The sequence below is a fragment of the Notolabrus celidotus genome, chromosome 11 (assembly GCF_009762535.1).
Source record: "Notolabrus celidotus isolate fNotCel1 chromosome 11, fNotCel1.pri, whole genome shotgun sequence".
NCBI lineage: Eukaryota > Metazoa > Chordata > Actinopteri > Labriformes > Labridae > Notolabrus > Notolabrus celidotus.
The window spans coordinates 31,891,014-31,906,387 of NC_048282.1; the positions used below are offsets into that span (position 1 = coordinate 31,891,014).

Consider the following 15,374-nt stretch of genomic DNA (forward strand, 5'->3'; position numbering starts at 1 on the left):
AATTCCTGCTTTGCATCACAGAACACGCATCACTCTGATCTCTGAGGTTAAGAGAAAAAATGCCTCCTTCAAAAGAATCTCTGCATTGAATATATTCTAATAACACTGTACTACATGCATAGGCAGCAAACTAGAAATAGAATCAGAAGGAGAAAGAGGAAAGATACATCTCTGAAGGACCATACTATCCTTTTTGTGCATACTTAAGCTTTGTGAATATGAATTATGCAAATGGTGCCTATATATTTCTGCTTTTTCACTAATCCACCGAAGTTGTCAATGCCGATCATGTAGATCTGATTGCAAATCAATAGGAAAAGCCAACTCTGCTATAATCTGGCCCACCACTGTTCATTTTCTAAAAATAGAAAGCAAAATGTTTCTGTTATAACATGAATTAAAACCAAGCGGCAACCTCCGGCGCGAGAGAATTCAAGCCAATGTGGAAGTGCTAAAAACTGCAGTTCCTCAGGTGTCCACTTGAGGCTGGCTCCAGAAGTACTGAAAACCACATACACACCCATTCAAAAAAGCCAATCTTTACAGCAGAAATGAGTGTAGTCTGGATAGCTAATTTCTAGATCGGCACACACTGTACGGGGGTCAAATTTTTTCATAATGTGGCAATTTCAAGGATATTAAGATTCCGCTTTTTCCATTACAAGAGGCCCAGCTGACTTGATTGACAGGCGGGAACACTGTAGCTGTTGGCGAGGAGGCTCAAAGCCTGCCTCAATAGAAGTTATGTTGACTTCAGCAAATTCAATATGGTTCCCGCCAGAAGCATGGCTTCAAAACAGCGCTTCAGAAACAGTTGGGTGACGTCACGGATACTACGTCCATTATTTATACCGTCTATGATTAAAACCTATGGCTGCAGAGATGGTAGAAAATAATCTGCAACACTGCAACATCGGGGCGCCATTGGCCTAGTGGTCTAAGCACGCGGCCCATATACAGAGGCTATAGCCCTCCTCGCAGAGGTCGCAGGTTTGATTGCAGCCTCGACCATTCACTGCATGTCCTCCCCCACTCTCCACTCCCCACATTTCCTGTCTCTCTTCAGCTGTCCTATCAAATAAAGGCAAAAATGCCCCCCCAAAAATATAGAACTTGACCACTGCAACATCATTTGGACTGAAACAGGCGTAGCTCAGGAGGGTGTGCCTCTCCTAACTAAACCAAACTACAGTTTAATCAAAACAGTGCATAGGCTCACTTCTCTGTAGGGGGGGAACTGTAAACTCAAAGGGAATATTTCCCCCATCTGCACCTAATGGAGCTATTTTAACTGCAGAGAAATACCCACACAAAGAAATCAAGAAAAGTGGTCAACAAATGCTGAATCAAAGCTGGTCTTTGTTCATTAAACACACAACAGCTTTGCAATACTTTTTCAATTTCCAGCTTTGCACAAAGTCAGGGAAAGTGTCTAATCTGACGTCAAATAGTGAGGAGAGTGAAAACACAGCAGCATGAGCAGCTACGTGTACAAATGAAGAGTGAAAAGTTTAGAAAACTCTTTTAGTGGGAGCTAAACTTGGCTGGGAATAAATCACAGTGGACCCCTGCTGAACTGAGAAACAGAGTCAGGTTCACCTCTCTGACCCCCATACCGGCCTGAGTCACACCTCACTGCAGAGTCAACAAATGCCAGCCCGCCGGCCTGCGCTCCATATGTGCCAATGCACTCGAGGAGGGGGCGATCCACTTCAGTGCACCATTGTCCCTTTAGGCAAGATGGCCTCTCTCCTGGGGCTATAATTCAACAATGCAATGTTTACCGAAACCCAGTCTTCAAGCAATTATGTGAATGGGTCTGGGGGGGCGGGGGGGAGGACCTGATCTACTGTTCAAACTGTGGAGTGGAGCCTGTGTTTGCACTGCTGTGCTTTGCAACTCCATAGAGTCGGTCCTCATTGAGTCTGAATGGGAATTACACACCAGGTAGCCGGGTTGCCACACACAGAGACCAACCACCTTGCAGAGCTGATGCATTACCCAGGAGAACACTAAATAAATCATCAGAATAAAACATTGCAGGGTGGCTTTTAGCGGCGAATGAAAGGGGTTGAGTTACACACATAGAGCAGAAAGACAATACTTTACGCAGACGACACGCTCATGCACCTATATAGACACAGGAATCCAGGGCACCCTTCCCCCAACCCCAGACCAACCCCTGATGAAGTCAAGGGACACTTGTGACAGTCTATACTGGGAGAAATCTCAGTGCCAAAATTATCAACAGAGGCCTGATGTCATAGATGCAAAAACAAAGTGGCCTCACTGTCTTATGTGTGATTAAATAAGACCAGGAGGAATGACCTCATCAAGGTACAAAGCTCTGAGATTTTTCAGAGGTCATCTTTACTGGTTTATTAAAATTAAGCTGTTGAAAAACAAGACCGGGATCCTTTCTCACACTTGTACTTGCTGGTGGTTCACAGCAGGCTAAGCTGGGCTCATTTGTGATTGAGAGCTCCGACCCACCGAGACTTTTTATTGACTTTGATTGTTTGACTCGATGTGCATGACCCTGACATTCCAGCGGGGGTGAGAAGAAGGCCCGTAGTAACACCAGAACGTGTGCGTAATTGAATCAAGAGAGACAGTCCGCATGCCGTAGTTCAAAGTCGTAATGAAAGAAACAGATGCTTGTGGTTCCAGATAATTCAATTAGAAGTGGTATTGTTGGCCTGGTAGTCAATCAAAGCTGGGGTTAGAGTGTGGTGGACAATCTCCTGTTGCCTTGTGGTGTCAGGGTTGTGGACGCTCTCTGGGGGGGTGGATAGATTTTGTAGATCAATGATATTGAAGACACACCTTGTGTTGTCCTTGAAGGTGTAGTTGATCAATCAGCAAAGCTTTATTTTTATTTGGCCACATGAGCAGTGTAGACTGTTAGTTATATTAACTTAAGAGACCCAACATTACTCATCCATGATCAAGCATTCTGCTGCAGTTGAAAGGCAGAAACCTCGAGCAGAACCAGACTCATTGCTAAGCAGCAATCTACTGGGCAGCCAAACTGGGATGGATGCACACTGTCTCCAAACTTTTTGGACTGGCTCAAAGTTATAGATCAATTCCCCCCCACAGGAAAGGCTCTGCACTCCACAGCACATCCCCCCACTTGGATGTTAAATATACCTTAAAGTCATCAGCTTAAAGCTTTTCAAACGTCTGGAATATCACAGCTCATATCCTCCTCTATCCAGCAGGTGAAAGATTTATGTCGCAGCGATGTCCCATCATTCAAAAAAGAAAAATCCTTCCCTTCAGATCAAATCAACACAGAGCAGTCACAGATATATCTCAGCCATGACAGCTCTGTTTATTGGAGGGCACAAAGGTGAGAGAGCAGACGGGCTTTCTAGAGGGTGGGGTAAATTGGGGCGTCTATTCTCAGCAGCGAAGGCAGTGCTTATTCTCTATATGATTCACACCTCTGATATAGCGGAGTAAAAGTATCTCGGGCTGAAATATAGTTTATTACACCAGATTATATACCAGCCATACAGTTGGGTTGTCCTTATTTGATGAAAAAAGTTGTTTCATTGTTGAATGTATTTGGTTTTGGAGGTGTTATGACAATTATTGTAATATATGAAACTGGTTTGGGCGTTTATGGACTTAAGGAGTATTTAAGAAATAATAAACAACTATGAAAACATTTGCTGATTGCAGTCCAGTAGTATTAAACCTATAAGCACACTATAATATGATACAATAAGATACATTGTGTTATGCTACATATGATGTAATACTGTCAGTATGACACGATGAATACAGGATGATACCATGCCATACGATGCGATTAAGTCAGATATCATATGGCACAATATATGATATGAAACAATATGATACAATGAGATATGATACAATATGATACGACATGATGAGTGGTTTTATTGTCCCCTTAGGGAATTTGTTTTGGACTTAAGTGCTGCACACTAGGTGAGGTCTGAATGAATCAAAGAAAATCAGATTAGAAAGATTTTTTTTTTCTTTCTGCAAACATCCTTCCACCTTTTTCTGCAAATTACTGCACATTCTTATAAAACCCAGCTTTTTATTGTTGCAGGATTTCCCATACTGTCTGATTAATAATAACCACATTTCACATTGTGCTCTCAATATTATTAAATTGAGTCAAACTCCATACACACAAAAAAAAAGACTGTCTGCAAAGCAAAGTGCAGCCTGACTGAGTTTGAAGAGGTTTTTAGGAGTTGAGGACTCTGGGCAGCACCCCTATGAATAGCTTGTATCTGTGGACAAACTTAGCCCAGCTTCACTCAACAGCAGCTTCTAGTTTGTCATATTACTTTTAAAAGCATCTTAACGGTGCATGCTGATGTGACAGAGTGAGCTGAGAATCATTTATACAACAACCCACATGCATGTGAGCAGCCCTGCACAGACACACCGCACTATTTACTGACCAGAAATAGCACCATCAACACATGCCTGTCTTTTTCTGCCTTTAATAGGACATTAAAGACCTGATTTGTAACTTTGACTTGACCTCAGGGAGGAGGAGGGGGGATTTGAAGTTTAAAAGGAGAGTTTTGTGGCTGAATGAAAAAAGTATAATCCACAGTGAAGGGGTCAAAACATGCAGATTATAAAGTTTGAGCTTACTTACAGTAACTAGCTGGCATGAGAGTATTAAACAGAGGATAAGTCCACAGATCGAAGTGGTCGGAGTGCCCATTTTCCAGCAACCCAGCACAGGCTGCAGACTGCTGGGGAAGAAGAAAACCCGGGGTCCTTTCACTGGAGAGGTGCACCTTTTTTCAGACTTTTTCTTTCTCTGTGACACGAAACCCGGACTGCTGCTCCTCTGCGCCCCACACCCGGCGGGACTTCATCAACAGGTAAAACCAGGGATCCTTCTCCACGCGCGTCTTTGGGTGGGGGGTTTATTCTACTGCTTCAAATAAGAAAACTCCAAACTTTTGCTTCCTCACTCGTGCACTCCGAAACTTAAAGAGGACTTGTTGTGTGTGCTAAGTGCAGTCTTGCAAAGTCACTGGGAAGTCCTGAGCTGGGACAGAGCAGGGAGGGAGAGAGAGAGGGAATGAGAGAGAGAGAAAGAGAGAGAGAGAGCTGCAGGAAAAGTAAAAGGCGGAATGGAATTCAGGGAGTGCTGAAAGAGAAGACGGATAATCCCAGTGAGGGGAGACAACAAGCACCGAGCAGACCCACGTTAGCTCTTTACACGACCACGCACTGCTCACGTGCGTAAAGTCCGGAGAGGACTATGTTAATGCAGCAGTGACGCAGTGAGGAAGGAAAGTTAGACTGGAGCACTTCTTTCAGAGTTTGCAACAGAAAATGAAATATGGAGAAGTTTTTATAGTATAGTATATAATACCAAATTTAAAGTGGCTTCATTCAGAGCAAAAGCTACACATAAACTAACTGCATATTTGACTTAAGGTGGTGGACATGTTTTGTACCACAGTTATGCAGTTTGATGCCAAATATTGTATGGAATTATATGTCTTATACCTCATAAAAAAGTATAACATATTTTTTATGCAAAATCTTCAACTGCAAAGTGACCAGCGACTGTCACTTTAAAATAAATGCAAAGAAATAGAATATAATGTTCCTACGGAAGAGGATTAGGGTCACTGAAAAAAAAAATTAAGGTCAAATTTTTTTTTTTTAATTATTATTCTGAGAAAAAAGTCAGAATTCTGAGATTAAAGTCAGAATTCTGAGAATAAAGTCAGAATTCTGAGAATAAAGTCAGAATTCTGAGAATAAAGTCAGAATCCTGAGAATAAAGTCAGAATTCTGAGATTAAAGTCAGAATCCTGAGAATAAAGTCAGAATTCTGAGAATGAAGTCAGAATTCTGAATTCTTTAATTTTGACCTTAATTTTTTTTTTCAGTGGCCCTAATCCTCTTCCATATGTTCCTCTGTGATGAAGTGGGGTGTAAAAAACAGCTTTCAGTTGTCAATGGGGTGGAAATGGTAATAATAATAATAATAATAATAGTAATACTAATTATAATATTGGAGTACAGAAAATTTGGGGAAAAAATGAATGAGTGATTGATACTGGAGCATCAATCCTGTTATCTGCTGTCAAAAGTGTCACTTATTTGCAAATAAATGCAGAAAGCTGTGTTCAGTGTCTTCAAATACTTTACAGTAGTAGCAGGATCTTTGCATTCAATCACTTCTGTATTGATCGTGTTACATAACTATTTGTATAGTAAGTGAAAGGAAAACCAAATGCTTAAGCTCTTAATCAGTCTTTATTTGTATAGCACCAAATCACAACACACGTTATCTCATGATGTTTTTACAACCATAGCAATACTCTATGTTCACTTATTAACAAAGACCCAACCCCAAGACAGGATAACATCCAGTCCCCTCTTACTGACAGGACTCGATCTTATCTCATTGTATAACAATTATGTAATCTTCAGGGATTTCTGCTGTGGGCATTTGTTTTTGCAAGATGTCACTTTTTTTGGTCATATTCTACATATAAATTATTTTTTCACAAAGAACTTTGAATAAAAATGGCAAAAAAGTCAAACAAAGCAGGCTTCTTACTTTTCATAGCCCCAGGTCACATATTTTCAAAGTCATAACATGTAACCGCAGGGGCATTTCAGACATAGTTCCACTACAATCTACATTTTACCTGACACATATTTGTCATGGTAGGCTCATGTGCATTAAATCACAGACATGTTCCTGATTTTATCAAAGAAAGAAATGCTGTAGCAAACTTTATTGCATGTATCCTCTGTAGTTAAACAGTGCATACTTTAGCATCAAGTGCCACCTACTGGAGATACAAGAGACATTACACCAAAGACTAAAATGACTTCTGTGCAGATGGTTCAATTCCACAACTTAAGCATTAAGTACAGAAATAATCAGTTTAATCATGAGTGGTGCACTGTAATAATCATAAGCTAAATACAGAAATATCTTAAAGCCAGACTGTGTTTGTGGTCATCCATGTAACCAGTGTTAACAGCATACTGTAACAGTCAGATTTGTGGGAACAGCTGGTCCCAATTAAAAGCTGAACCCTGAATAGAAATAGAGAGGAGCTGTTCTCATCTGCTCACCAAAATAGGCTAAAAGGAGAAGAACATGAAGGGCTTATCATGAGTGTTGGTATGATGTGAATGTAGCCGTTGTAAGATTTGCATTCTTACATGCTAATTTGATTACACTGCTTTGTTAAGAGGAAATGAAAGGGGTGGTTACAAGAATATCTTAATTACATCTATCACTTGTCTCTTGTTGGAAAAGAAAGTCTGAACACGTTAATACTGTTTGTTTACAAATGTTAACCACTGGAAACCATGTGGGCAAGCTCTCAGGACTTCACATTGGTCACATCACACCTGTTTACAATGGATCCCTGCACAGGATCAGCTTCTGGTCTAGTCAATGCAAATAAAAAAAACATGCCATGCAAAACACCACCGGATGTGAAACCAGCTGCTTAAATAAAGTTCTAGGGAAGTAAATGATATATAAAACATACATTATGAACAGCTGTTTAAGGATTAGTACTGGAACATGGGGGATAAATGAGACAGGCATGTGTATAACTTAGAATCTGACGGAGACATGATGTGAATAAGGCACCCTGTAGGACTCTTAGACTGATACCATGCAGGCTTACATCACACCAGTTGTTGCAGTCTCTAAAAAGAGATGCAACATAAACTTTGAGGAAAACCATAATTATGTTGACCACTTGTTTCTTGTAGAAAAATAATGTCTAAACACACCAATATTGTTTTGTTTACAAAGGTTAACCACTGGAAACCATGTGTGTCAGCTCTCAGGACTTGGTTTCAAGTCGTCACATCACACCAGTTTACGATGGATCCCTGCACAGGATCAGCTTCTGGACTAGTCTTGATGCAAATAAAAAAACATGCCATGCAAAACACCCCAGGATGTGAAACCAGCTGCTTAAATAAAGCTCTATGGAAGTAAATAATATATAAAACATACATTATGAACAGCTGTTTAAGGATTAGTACTGGAACATGGGGGATAAATGAGACAGGCATGTGTATAACTTAGAATCTGACAGAGACATGATGGGAAGAAGGCACCCAGGACTCTTACTGCATTAGACTGATACCATGCAGGCCTACAGCAGGCCAGTTGTTGCAGTCTCTCAAAAGGGATGCAACATAAACTTTGAGGAAAACCATAATTATGTTGACCACTTGTCTCTTGTAGAAAAATAATGTCTAAACACACCAATATTGTTTTGTTTACAAAAGGTTAACCACTGGAAACCATGTGTGTCAGCTCTCAGGACTTGGTTTCAAGTTGTCAGATCACACCTGTTTACGATGGATCCCTGCACAGGATCAGCTTCTGGACTAGTCTTCTTGTAAATAAAAAAGCAAGTAATGCAAAACACCCCAGGATGGGAAGCTGCTTAAATTATGAAGCCATTATGATCAGCTGTTTAAAGATTGGTTCTGTAACATGAGGGATAAGAGAAACCGGCATGTGTAAAACTTAAAATCTAACAGAGACATGATGCAAAGAAGACTCGATTGGATTCTTACTGGATCAAATACTGCAGGCCGAAAGCAAGCCAGTGTTTTCAGGCTCTAAAAAGGACTTTGGGGATCATAAAGTGATGAATGAGAGAGAAGAGAACAAATAAGCAGTTTGCCACTGGCAGCCACTGAACCAGAGTTTTCTTTCTTTCTTTCTTTCTTTCTTTCATTCTGTCATATTGGGTCAGAAACAAAAGAGGGAGAGGTCCCACATGCACACAGGGAAGATTAGAATTTCATAAACAAAAGAGCAAAAGGTAAAAAAACAAAACTCACTAAACTCTAGAGAACCATGAGGAATACAACCCACAGCAAACACAGGAGAAGACATAATGATCCAAACAAGAGAGGTGAACACAGATGAAGTTAATACACTCAGGACAATCAAACACAGGTGTGACAACAAGACACAGGTGAAACTAATCAGAGTTATCAAAGTGAAGGGAAAACACACAGGGGCAGGAGGTAAAAATGAACCAGACACACAGGGAGAAAGAACTACAAATTAAAACAGGAAACACTTAATTTTTTTCTCAATTTGTTTTTGGTGTTATAATTGTAATTATGTGTTATTATTTTTTATATGTTTTATTGTTATTCTTGTTGCTTCTTTACCTTTTGCATTTATTTATTTTTTAAATATTGACCTATTTATCTAGTTTCATTATTTTTTATTTTCCTTTATATTTATTTATCTTTTATTCTATTTTTATTTAAAATGATTATGATTTATTACTATTGGTTGCTTTTTCGTTCATTCGCTTATTGTGTTTCTTTTACAAAAAACATCACTTGCTTTAATTGTTTACATTTATCTTTTGTATGTAATGAGTAAAAATTCAAATAAACAGATCTTTGAAAAAATAAAACAGGAAACACAAGTGAACATACACACACAAGGAATACAACACAATACATGGATCATTAATGAATAACACATAAGGATGACTCCTAACTTATACAGAATACACACAGGGATGAAACAAGACCTGAAACACAAGTTAAATCTAGTTATAACATTTCTTGCTTTCTTTCAGTCTTTCTTTCTTCCTCCTCATTAGCACCAGCATAAGCATCAGCAATCCCCCACTGGGTCCAACATACATTCAATCAAACAAACTTATACACAACATCAGGAAACAAACCTCAAGTTGCTAAGCCATGGCTAAAAGAGAATAAAAGATGTTCTTAATCTTAAAGGTGACATATCACGCTTTTTTCATCAATATATATTGGTCTAAGAGGTCCCCAAAACATGTCTTTAAAGTTTATGCTCAAAAAAACACTTTGAAATCAGATTTTGGCATGCCTGAAAAACCCTCTTCTTCAGTCCTCCTCAGAACACTCTGTTTTCTCTCTGACCACGCCCCCTCAGGAAGTGGATGTGCCTCGGCTGTCAAGCACGTTGATCTAATGTTTACATGTTGGCTGAAACACGGCTGCTCAGAGATCACGTTACTTCAAACCTCTGAATCTGATCCAGAATCTGATCCTGACGGAGAGGCGCCTGTAGCAGGACCTTTCTGAAGGATTGGTCACAGATTTAGTGTTTCTTGTTGTTTTATTTATCAGTATGTCGACGTGTGTCTTGGTACACAGCTACGAACATGTAGCTATGTGGCTATGCTAACTAGCGCTAGCACTTATCCATGATAAATAAAAATCATCCACTAGATCTTCAAATCTGCAGGCCTGGGGAGTAAAACCGACCTCTGCAGCAGGACCTTTCTGAAGGATTGGTCACAGATTTAGTGTTTCTTGTTGTTTTATTTGTCAGTATGTCGACGTGTGTCTTGGTACACAGCTACAGCTACAGCTATGCACATGTAGCTATGTGGCTATGCTAATTAGCACTAGCACTTATCCATGACAAATAAAAATCATCCACTAGATCTTCAAATCTGCAGACGTGGGGAGTAAAACCGACCTCTGCCAGAAAGGCAGCGGGACCTTTTCTGAAGGATTGGTCACAGATTCTGTGTTTCTTGTTGTTTTATTTGTCAGTATGTAGACGTGTGTCTTGGTACACAGCTACAGCTACGACATGTAGCTATGTAGCTATGCTAACTAGCGCTAGCACTTATCCATGATAAATAAAAATCATCCACTAGATCTTCAAATCTGCAGACATGGGGAGTAAAACCGACATTTGTGTTTATTAAGACAGCCTACAACTAGCATGCCTCCCTCCTAAGCTCCTTGTTAGCACACATTTGTGCAGGGAATGAAAAACGGAGGGGGGATTCAGTATTAGTTTATACAGTCTATGGGCTGAACAAGCTCCGAGCTCTGACTCCGTGACAGACCAGATATTGTTGTTAGGTAACAAAAACACGGAAGTCTGAAACGGCTCGTTTCAGCACACATTTACAGAAAGGTGGAGAAATCAGAACAGGGGCAGAATGGATTTTTTTCATTCTCGGGGGGTTTGTAGACATGCCAGGGACACATATTTCAGGTAGGGAACCATTAAAAAGTCAATTTTGCATGATATGTCACCTTTAATAACCCTGCACAGCCTCCTGAATACACATCATGTAAATCACAATGTAACTACAAGTATAAAAAAGTTCTCCTCCCTAATGCTATTTTCTTTTCCATATCAAACAACACAAATACAAAGACAGAGACAGATTTCAGTACGAGTCCCCAGAGCAGAATCTTGCTCTCTTGCTCTTTCGCCTCCTCTTGAATACCACAGAGAGATCATTTCTGGTCTTTGACCGTGAATACACACTGGATGCATCTCACTGACCGCAGGGGTGTGATTCAGGGACTCCTCCCTTGCATCCTGTCTGCAGAAAAGAACTGGAAAACTTCTGTCCAACATGTTTAGTTAGAACTTTATTACAGGCCTCAAAACCAAAGTGGCCTTCAACTAAATGTTGAGGATACTTCTGCACCCTCGACTCCGATGATGCAAACACCATCCTCTCTGACTCTATCTATTGGTGTGTAGTTTAGAGTCCTGTGAAGAAGACTACTTTGCAGTTAACTACCTTTAGGATGAGGTGCCAAATATGTAAATCCTAATTAATGCTTAGAATAACACACGGCTGATTTTTTGATTCTACAGCAGGTGAAATTGGATGAATTTGGAGGGATAAGCAGAAAAAACATGAGAGGAAGCTTTATGTTTCTACTGAGACAGCTCTGGGGATGGTCCTTTGTAACACTAAGTCCAGGAGTGGCCTTTAAACCAGATCTGACGGACTCCCACTCATGTTGCATGTTGCTGTGTTTGCACTCCGTCCACACTATTAGGCATAGATTTGAAGTATGATGTGGAAAATATCAGATGACTCATTCCAGCAGCGGCCGGCTTGGTCTATTTCACTGATGCAGCACAGTGTGTGTTTTTTTGCCAACTGGAGCTGGACCGAGCAGCTGTAGGAAACAGCTGTGACGATGAGTGACAGTTCAGCCAAATAATAATGAGCTGTTTCCGCTCCAAGTGGAGGTCAACACCCTTAAACTCTTCTACATATTTAGTTGCATGAGAAGAGGGAGATTATTCACTCTCACGTACAAGTTATATCTCTCTTTTCTTTAAGTTTTGTTTTCAATTAATCACTTCACAAAAATGCTTTCTGCTAATAGAGAGATTTATTTAAGAGGCTAGCAAAATAAATAACAAACGACTTTGCATGATGTCAGACACAAAAGCTAACCTGAAAAAAAGCTATCCCTGTTCTTTAAAATCCTTGAAAGTTTAAGGATTGTCAACTACATTTTTGCCCTTGTGTTTCAGAAGCCTTAAACACTCTTTCCACCCACAGTCCCAGGAACTAGTTTTAGATGAACTCAAATGTTCCTTCAGCCTGTTGTTTGAGATTCAACCAGAGTTTAAAGCCCCACAAAAAGCTGTTAAAATAGTTGCCAAACACGTTAAACAGAGGCAGTCGTTTGAACACATCATTATGGTGGTTGTGTCCATGGTAGAAATATGTCATTAGTCTGTTGCTGTCTCCGTCTCCAGTTAATAATGTAAGTTTCTAAGAATTATAAACAAAAAAAGCTATGATTAGGGCTAGGATTAGGATTACGATCAGGGTTAGGGTTAGGATTAGGGTTAGGGTTAGGATTAGGGTTAGGGTTAGGGTTAGGGTTAGGGTTAGGATTAGGGTTAGGATTAGGGTTAGGATTAGGATTAGGGTTAGGGTTAGGATTAGGATTAGGGTTAGGGTTAGGGTTAGGATTAGGGTTAGGATCAAGGTTAGGGTTAGGATTAGGGTTAGGGTTAGGATTAGGGTTAGGGTTAGGGTTAGGGTTAGGATTAGGGTTAGGGTTAGGATTAGGGTTAGGATTAGGGTTAGGGTTAGGGTTAGGGTTAGGGTTAGGATTAGGGTTAGGGTTAGGGTTAGGATTAGGGTTAGGATTAGGGTTAGGGTTAGGGTTAGGATGAGGGTTAGGATTAGGGTGAGGGTTAGGATCAAGGTTAGGGTTAGGATTAGGGTTAGGATTAGGGTTAGGGTTAGGGTTAGGGATAGGATTAGGGTTAGGGTTAGAATTAGGGTTAGGGTTAGGGTTAGGGTTAGGGTTATGATTAGGGTTAGGATTAGGGTTAGGGTTAGGGTTAGGATTAGGGTTAGGATCAAGGTTAGGGTTAGGATTAGGGTTAGGGTTATGATTAGGGTTAGGGTTATGATTAGGGTTAGGGTTATGATTAGGATTAGGGTTAGGATTAGGGTTAGGGTTAGGGTTTGGGTTCGGATTAGGGTTAGGGTTATGATTAGGGTTAGGGTTAGGATTAGGATTAGGGTTTGGGTTAGGATTAGGGTTAGGGTTAGGATTAGGGTTAGGGTTATGATTATAGTTAGGGTTAGGGTTTGGATTAGGGTTAGGGTTTGGATTAGGGTTAGGGTTTGGATTAGGGTTAGGATCAAGGTTAGGGTTAGGATTAGGGTTAGGGTTAGGGTTAGGGTTAGGATTAGGGTTAGGGTTAGGGTTAGGGTTAGGATTAGGGTTAGGGTTAGGGTTAGGATTAGGGTTAGGATTAGGGTTAGGGTTAGGATCAAGGTTAGGGTTAGGGTTAGGATCAAGGTTAGGGTTAGGATTAGGATTAGGGTTAGGATTAGGGTTAGGGTTAGGGTTATGATTAGGGTTAGGGTTAGGATTAGGGTTAGGGTTAGGGTTAGGGTTAGGATTAGGGTTAGGGTTGGGATTAAGGTTAGGGTTAGGGTTAGGGTTAGGGTTAGGATTAGGGTTAGGGTTAGGATTATGGTTAGGATTAGGGTTAGGGTTAGGGTTATGATTAGGGTTAGGGTTATGATTAGGGTTAAGGTTAGGGTTAGGATTAGGGTTATGATTAGGGTTGGGGTTAGGGTTAGGGTTAGGATTAGGGTTAGGGTTAGGGTTAGGATTAGGGTTAGGGTTATGATTAGGGTTAGGGTTGGGATTAGGGTTAGGGTTAGGATTAGGGTTAGGGTTGGGATTAGGGTTAGGGTTAGGGTTAGGATTAGGGTTAGGGTTAGGGTTAGGGTTAGGGTTAGGATTAGGGTTAGGGTTAGGATTAGGGTTAGGGTTAGGGTTGGGATTAGGGTTAGGGTTAGGGTTAGGGTTGGGATTAGGGTTAGGGTTGGGATTAGGGTTAGGGTTAGGGTTAGGATTAGGGTTAGGGTTAGGGTTAGGATTAGGGTTAGGGTTAGGGTTAGGGTTAGGGTTGGGATTAGGGTTAGGGTTAGGGTTAGGGCTAGGGTTAGGGTTAGGATTAGGGTTAGGGTTGGGATTAGGGTTAGGGTTAGGGTTAGGGTTAGGGTTAGGATTAGGGTTAGGGTTAGGGTTAGGATTAGGGTTAGGGTTATGATTAGGGTTAGGGTTAGGATTAGGGTTAATACCAGAACTAAACTCATGCCAACAGAACCAGAACCTAATTTAAGCACAGAACCTGAACCAAACAGAACCAAACCAGACCAGAACCAAACATGATCCATAACCGAACCACAACCGAACTACAACCGAACCACAACCGAACCACAACCAAACCAGACCAGTACCAAACCAGAACCAAACCAGACCAGAACCAAACCAGACCAGAACCAAACCAGACCAGAACCAAACCGGACCAGAACCAAAACAGAACCGAACTAGAATTAGAACCAAAACAGAACCGAAACAGAGCCGGACCAGAACCGAAACAGAACTGGACCAGAACCGAACCAGAACCGAACCAGACCAGAACCGAACCAGTCCAGAACCAAACCAGAACCGAACCCGAACCAGAACCGAACCAGAACCGAACCAGAACCGAACCAGAACCGAACCGAACCAGAACCGAACCAGAACCGAACCAGAACCGAACGAGAGCAGAACCGAACAAGAGCCAAACCAGAACCAAACCAGAACCGAACCAGAACCAAAACAGAACCGAACCAGAACCGAAACAGAACCGGGCCAGAACCAAACCAGAATCGAACCGAATCAGACCAGAACCGAACCAGATCAGAACCGAACCAGAACCAAGCCAGACCAGAACCGAACCAGAACTGAACTAAAGCAAACAGAAACAGAACTGAACTGAAGCAAACAGAACCAGAACCAAACTCAAGCAAACAGAACTAGAGCTCAGAGCCGCAGCTTTTGATCATGACACATCTCTAATGTGCTTAATCTGTGTTACAATTATGAGGGGGTCCTTGGACAATTTTCTCACCTGTAAGGGGTCCCTCGCTCCAAAAAGTTTAAGAACCCCTGCTCTAGGCAGCACCCCCATGGTTCCTGTGTTCTTGGAAAATACCTCCCCTTGGACTCCACTGAAGTTTAAAAAACTGCACTTCCCCAAATGTCCGCCT

The 15,374-nt window shown here is 41.1% G+C and overlaps 1 protein-coding gene across 3 annotated transcripts in view; it reads right to left on the bottom strand.

Annotated features, from left to right (window-relative positions):
* hspg2 (heparan sulfate proteoglycan 2) overlaps positions 1-5,244 on the bottom strand; it is a 131,708-nt gene extending 126,464 nt beyond the window's left edge. The window contains exon 1 of one of the 3 annotated variants that reach the window (XM_034695487.1): positions 4,652-5,244. In XM_034695487.1, coding sequence (XP_034551378.1) covers positions 4,652-4,720 — 69 coding nt within the window. In that variant the 5' untranslated portion in view covers positions 4,721-5,244. The remainder of the gene's footprint in view (positions 1-4,651) is intronic. The other 2 variants (XM_034695489.1, XM_034695488.1) reach the window with 2 other exon arrangements.
* Positions 5,245-15,374: the final 10,130 nt, after the last annotated feature.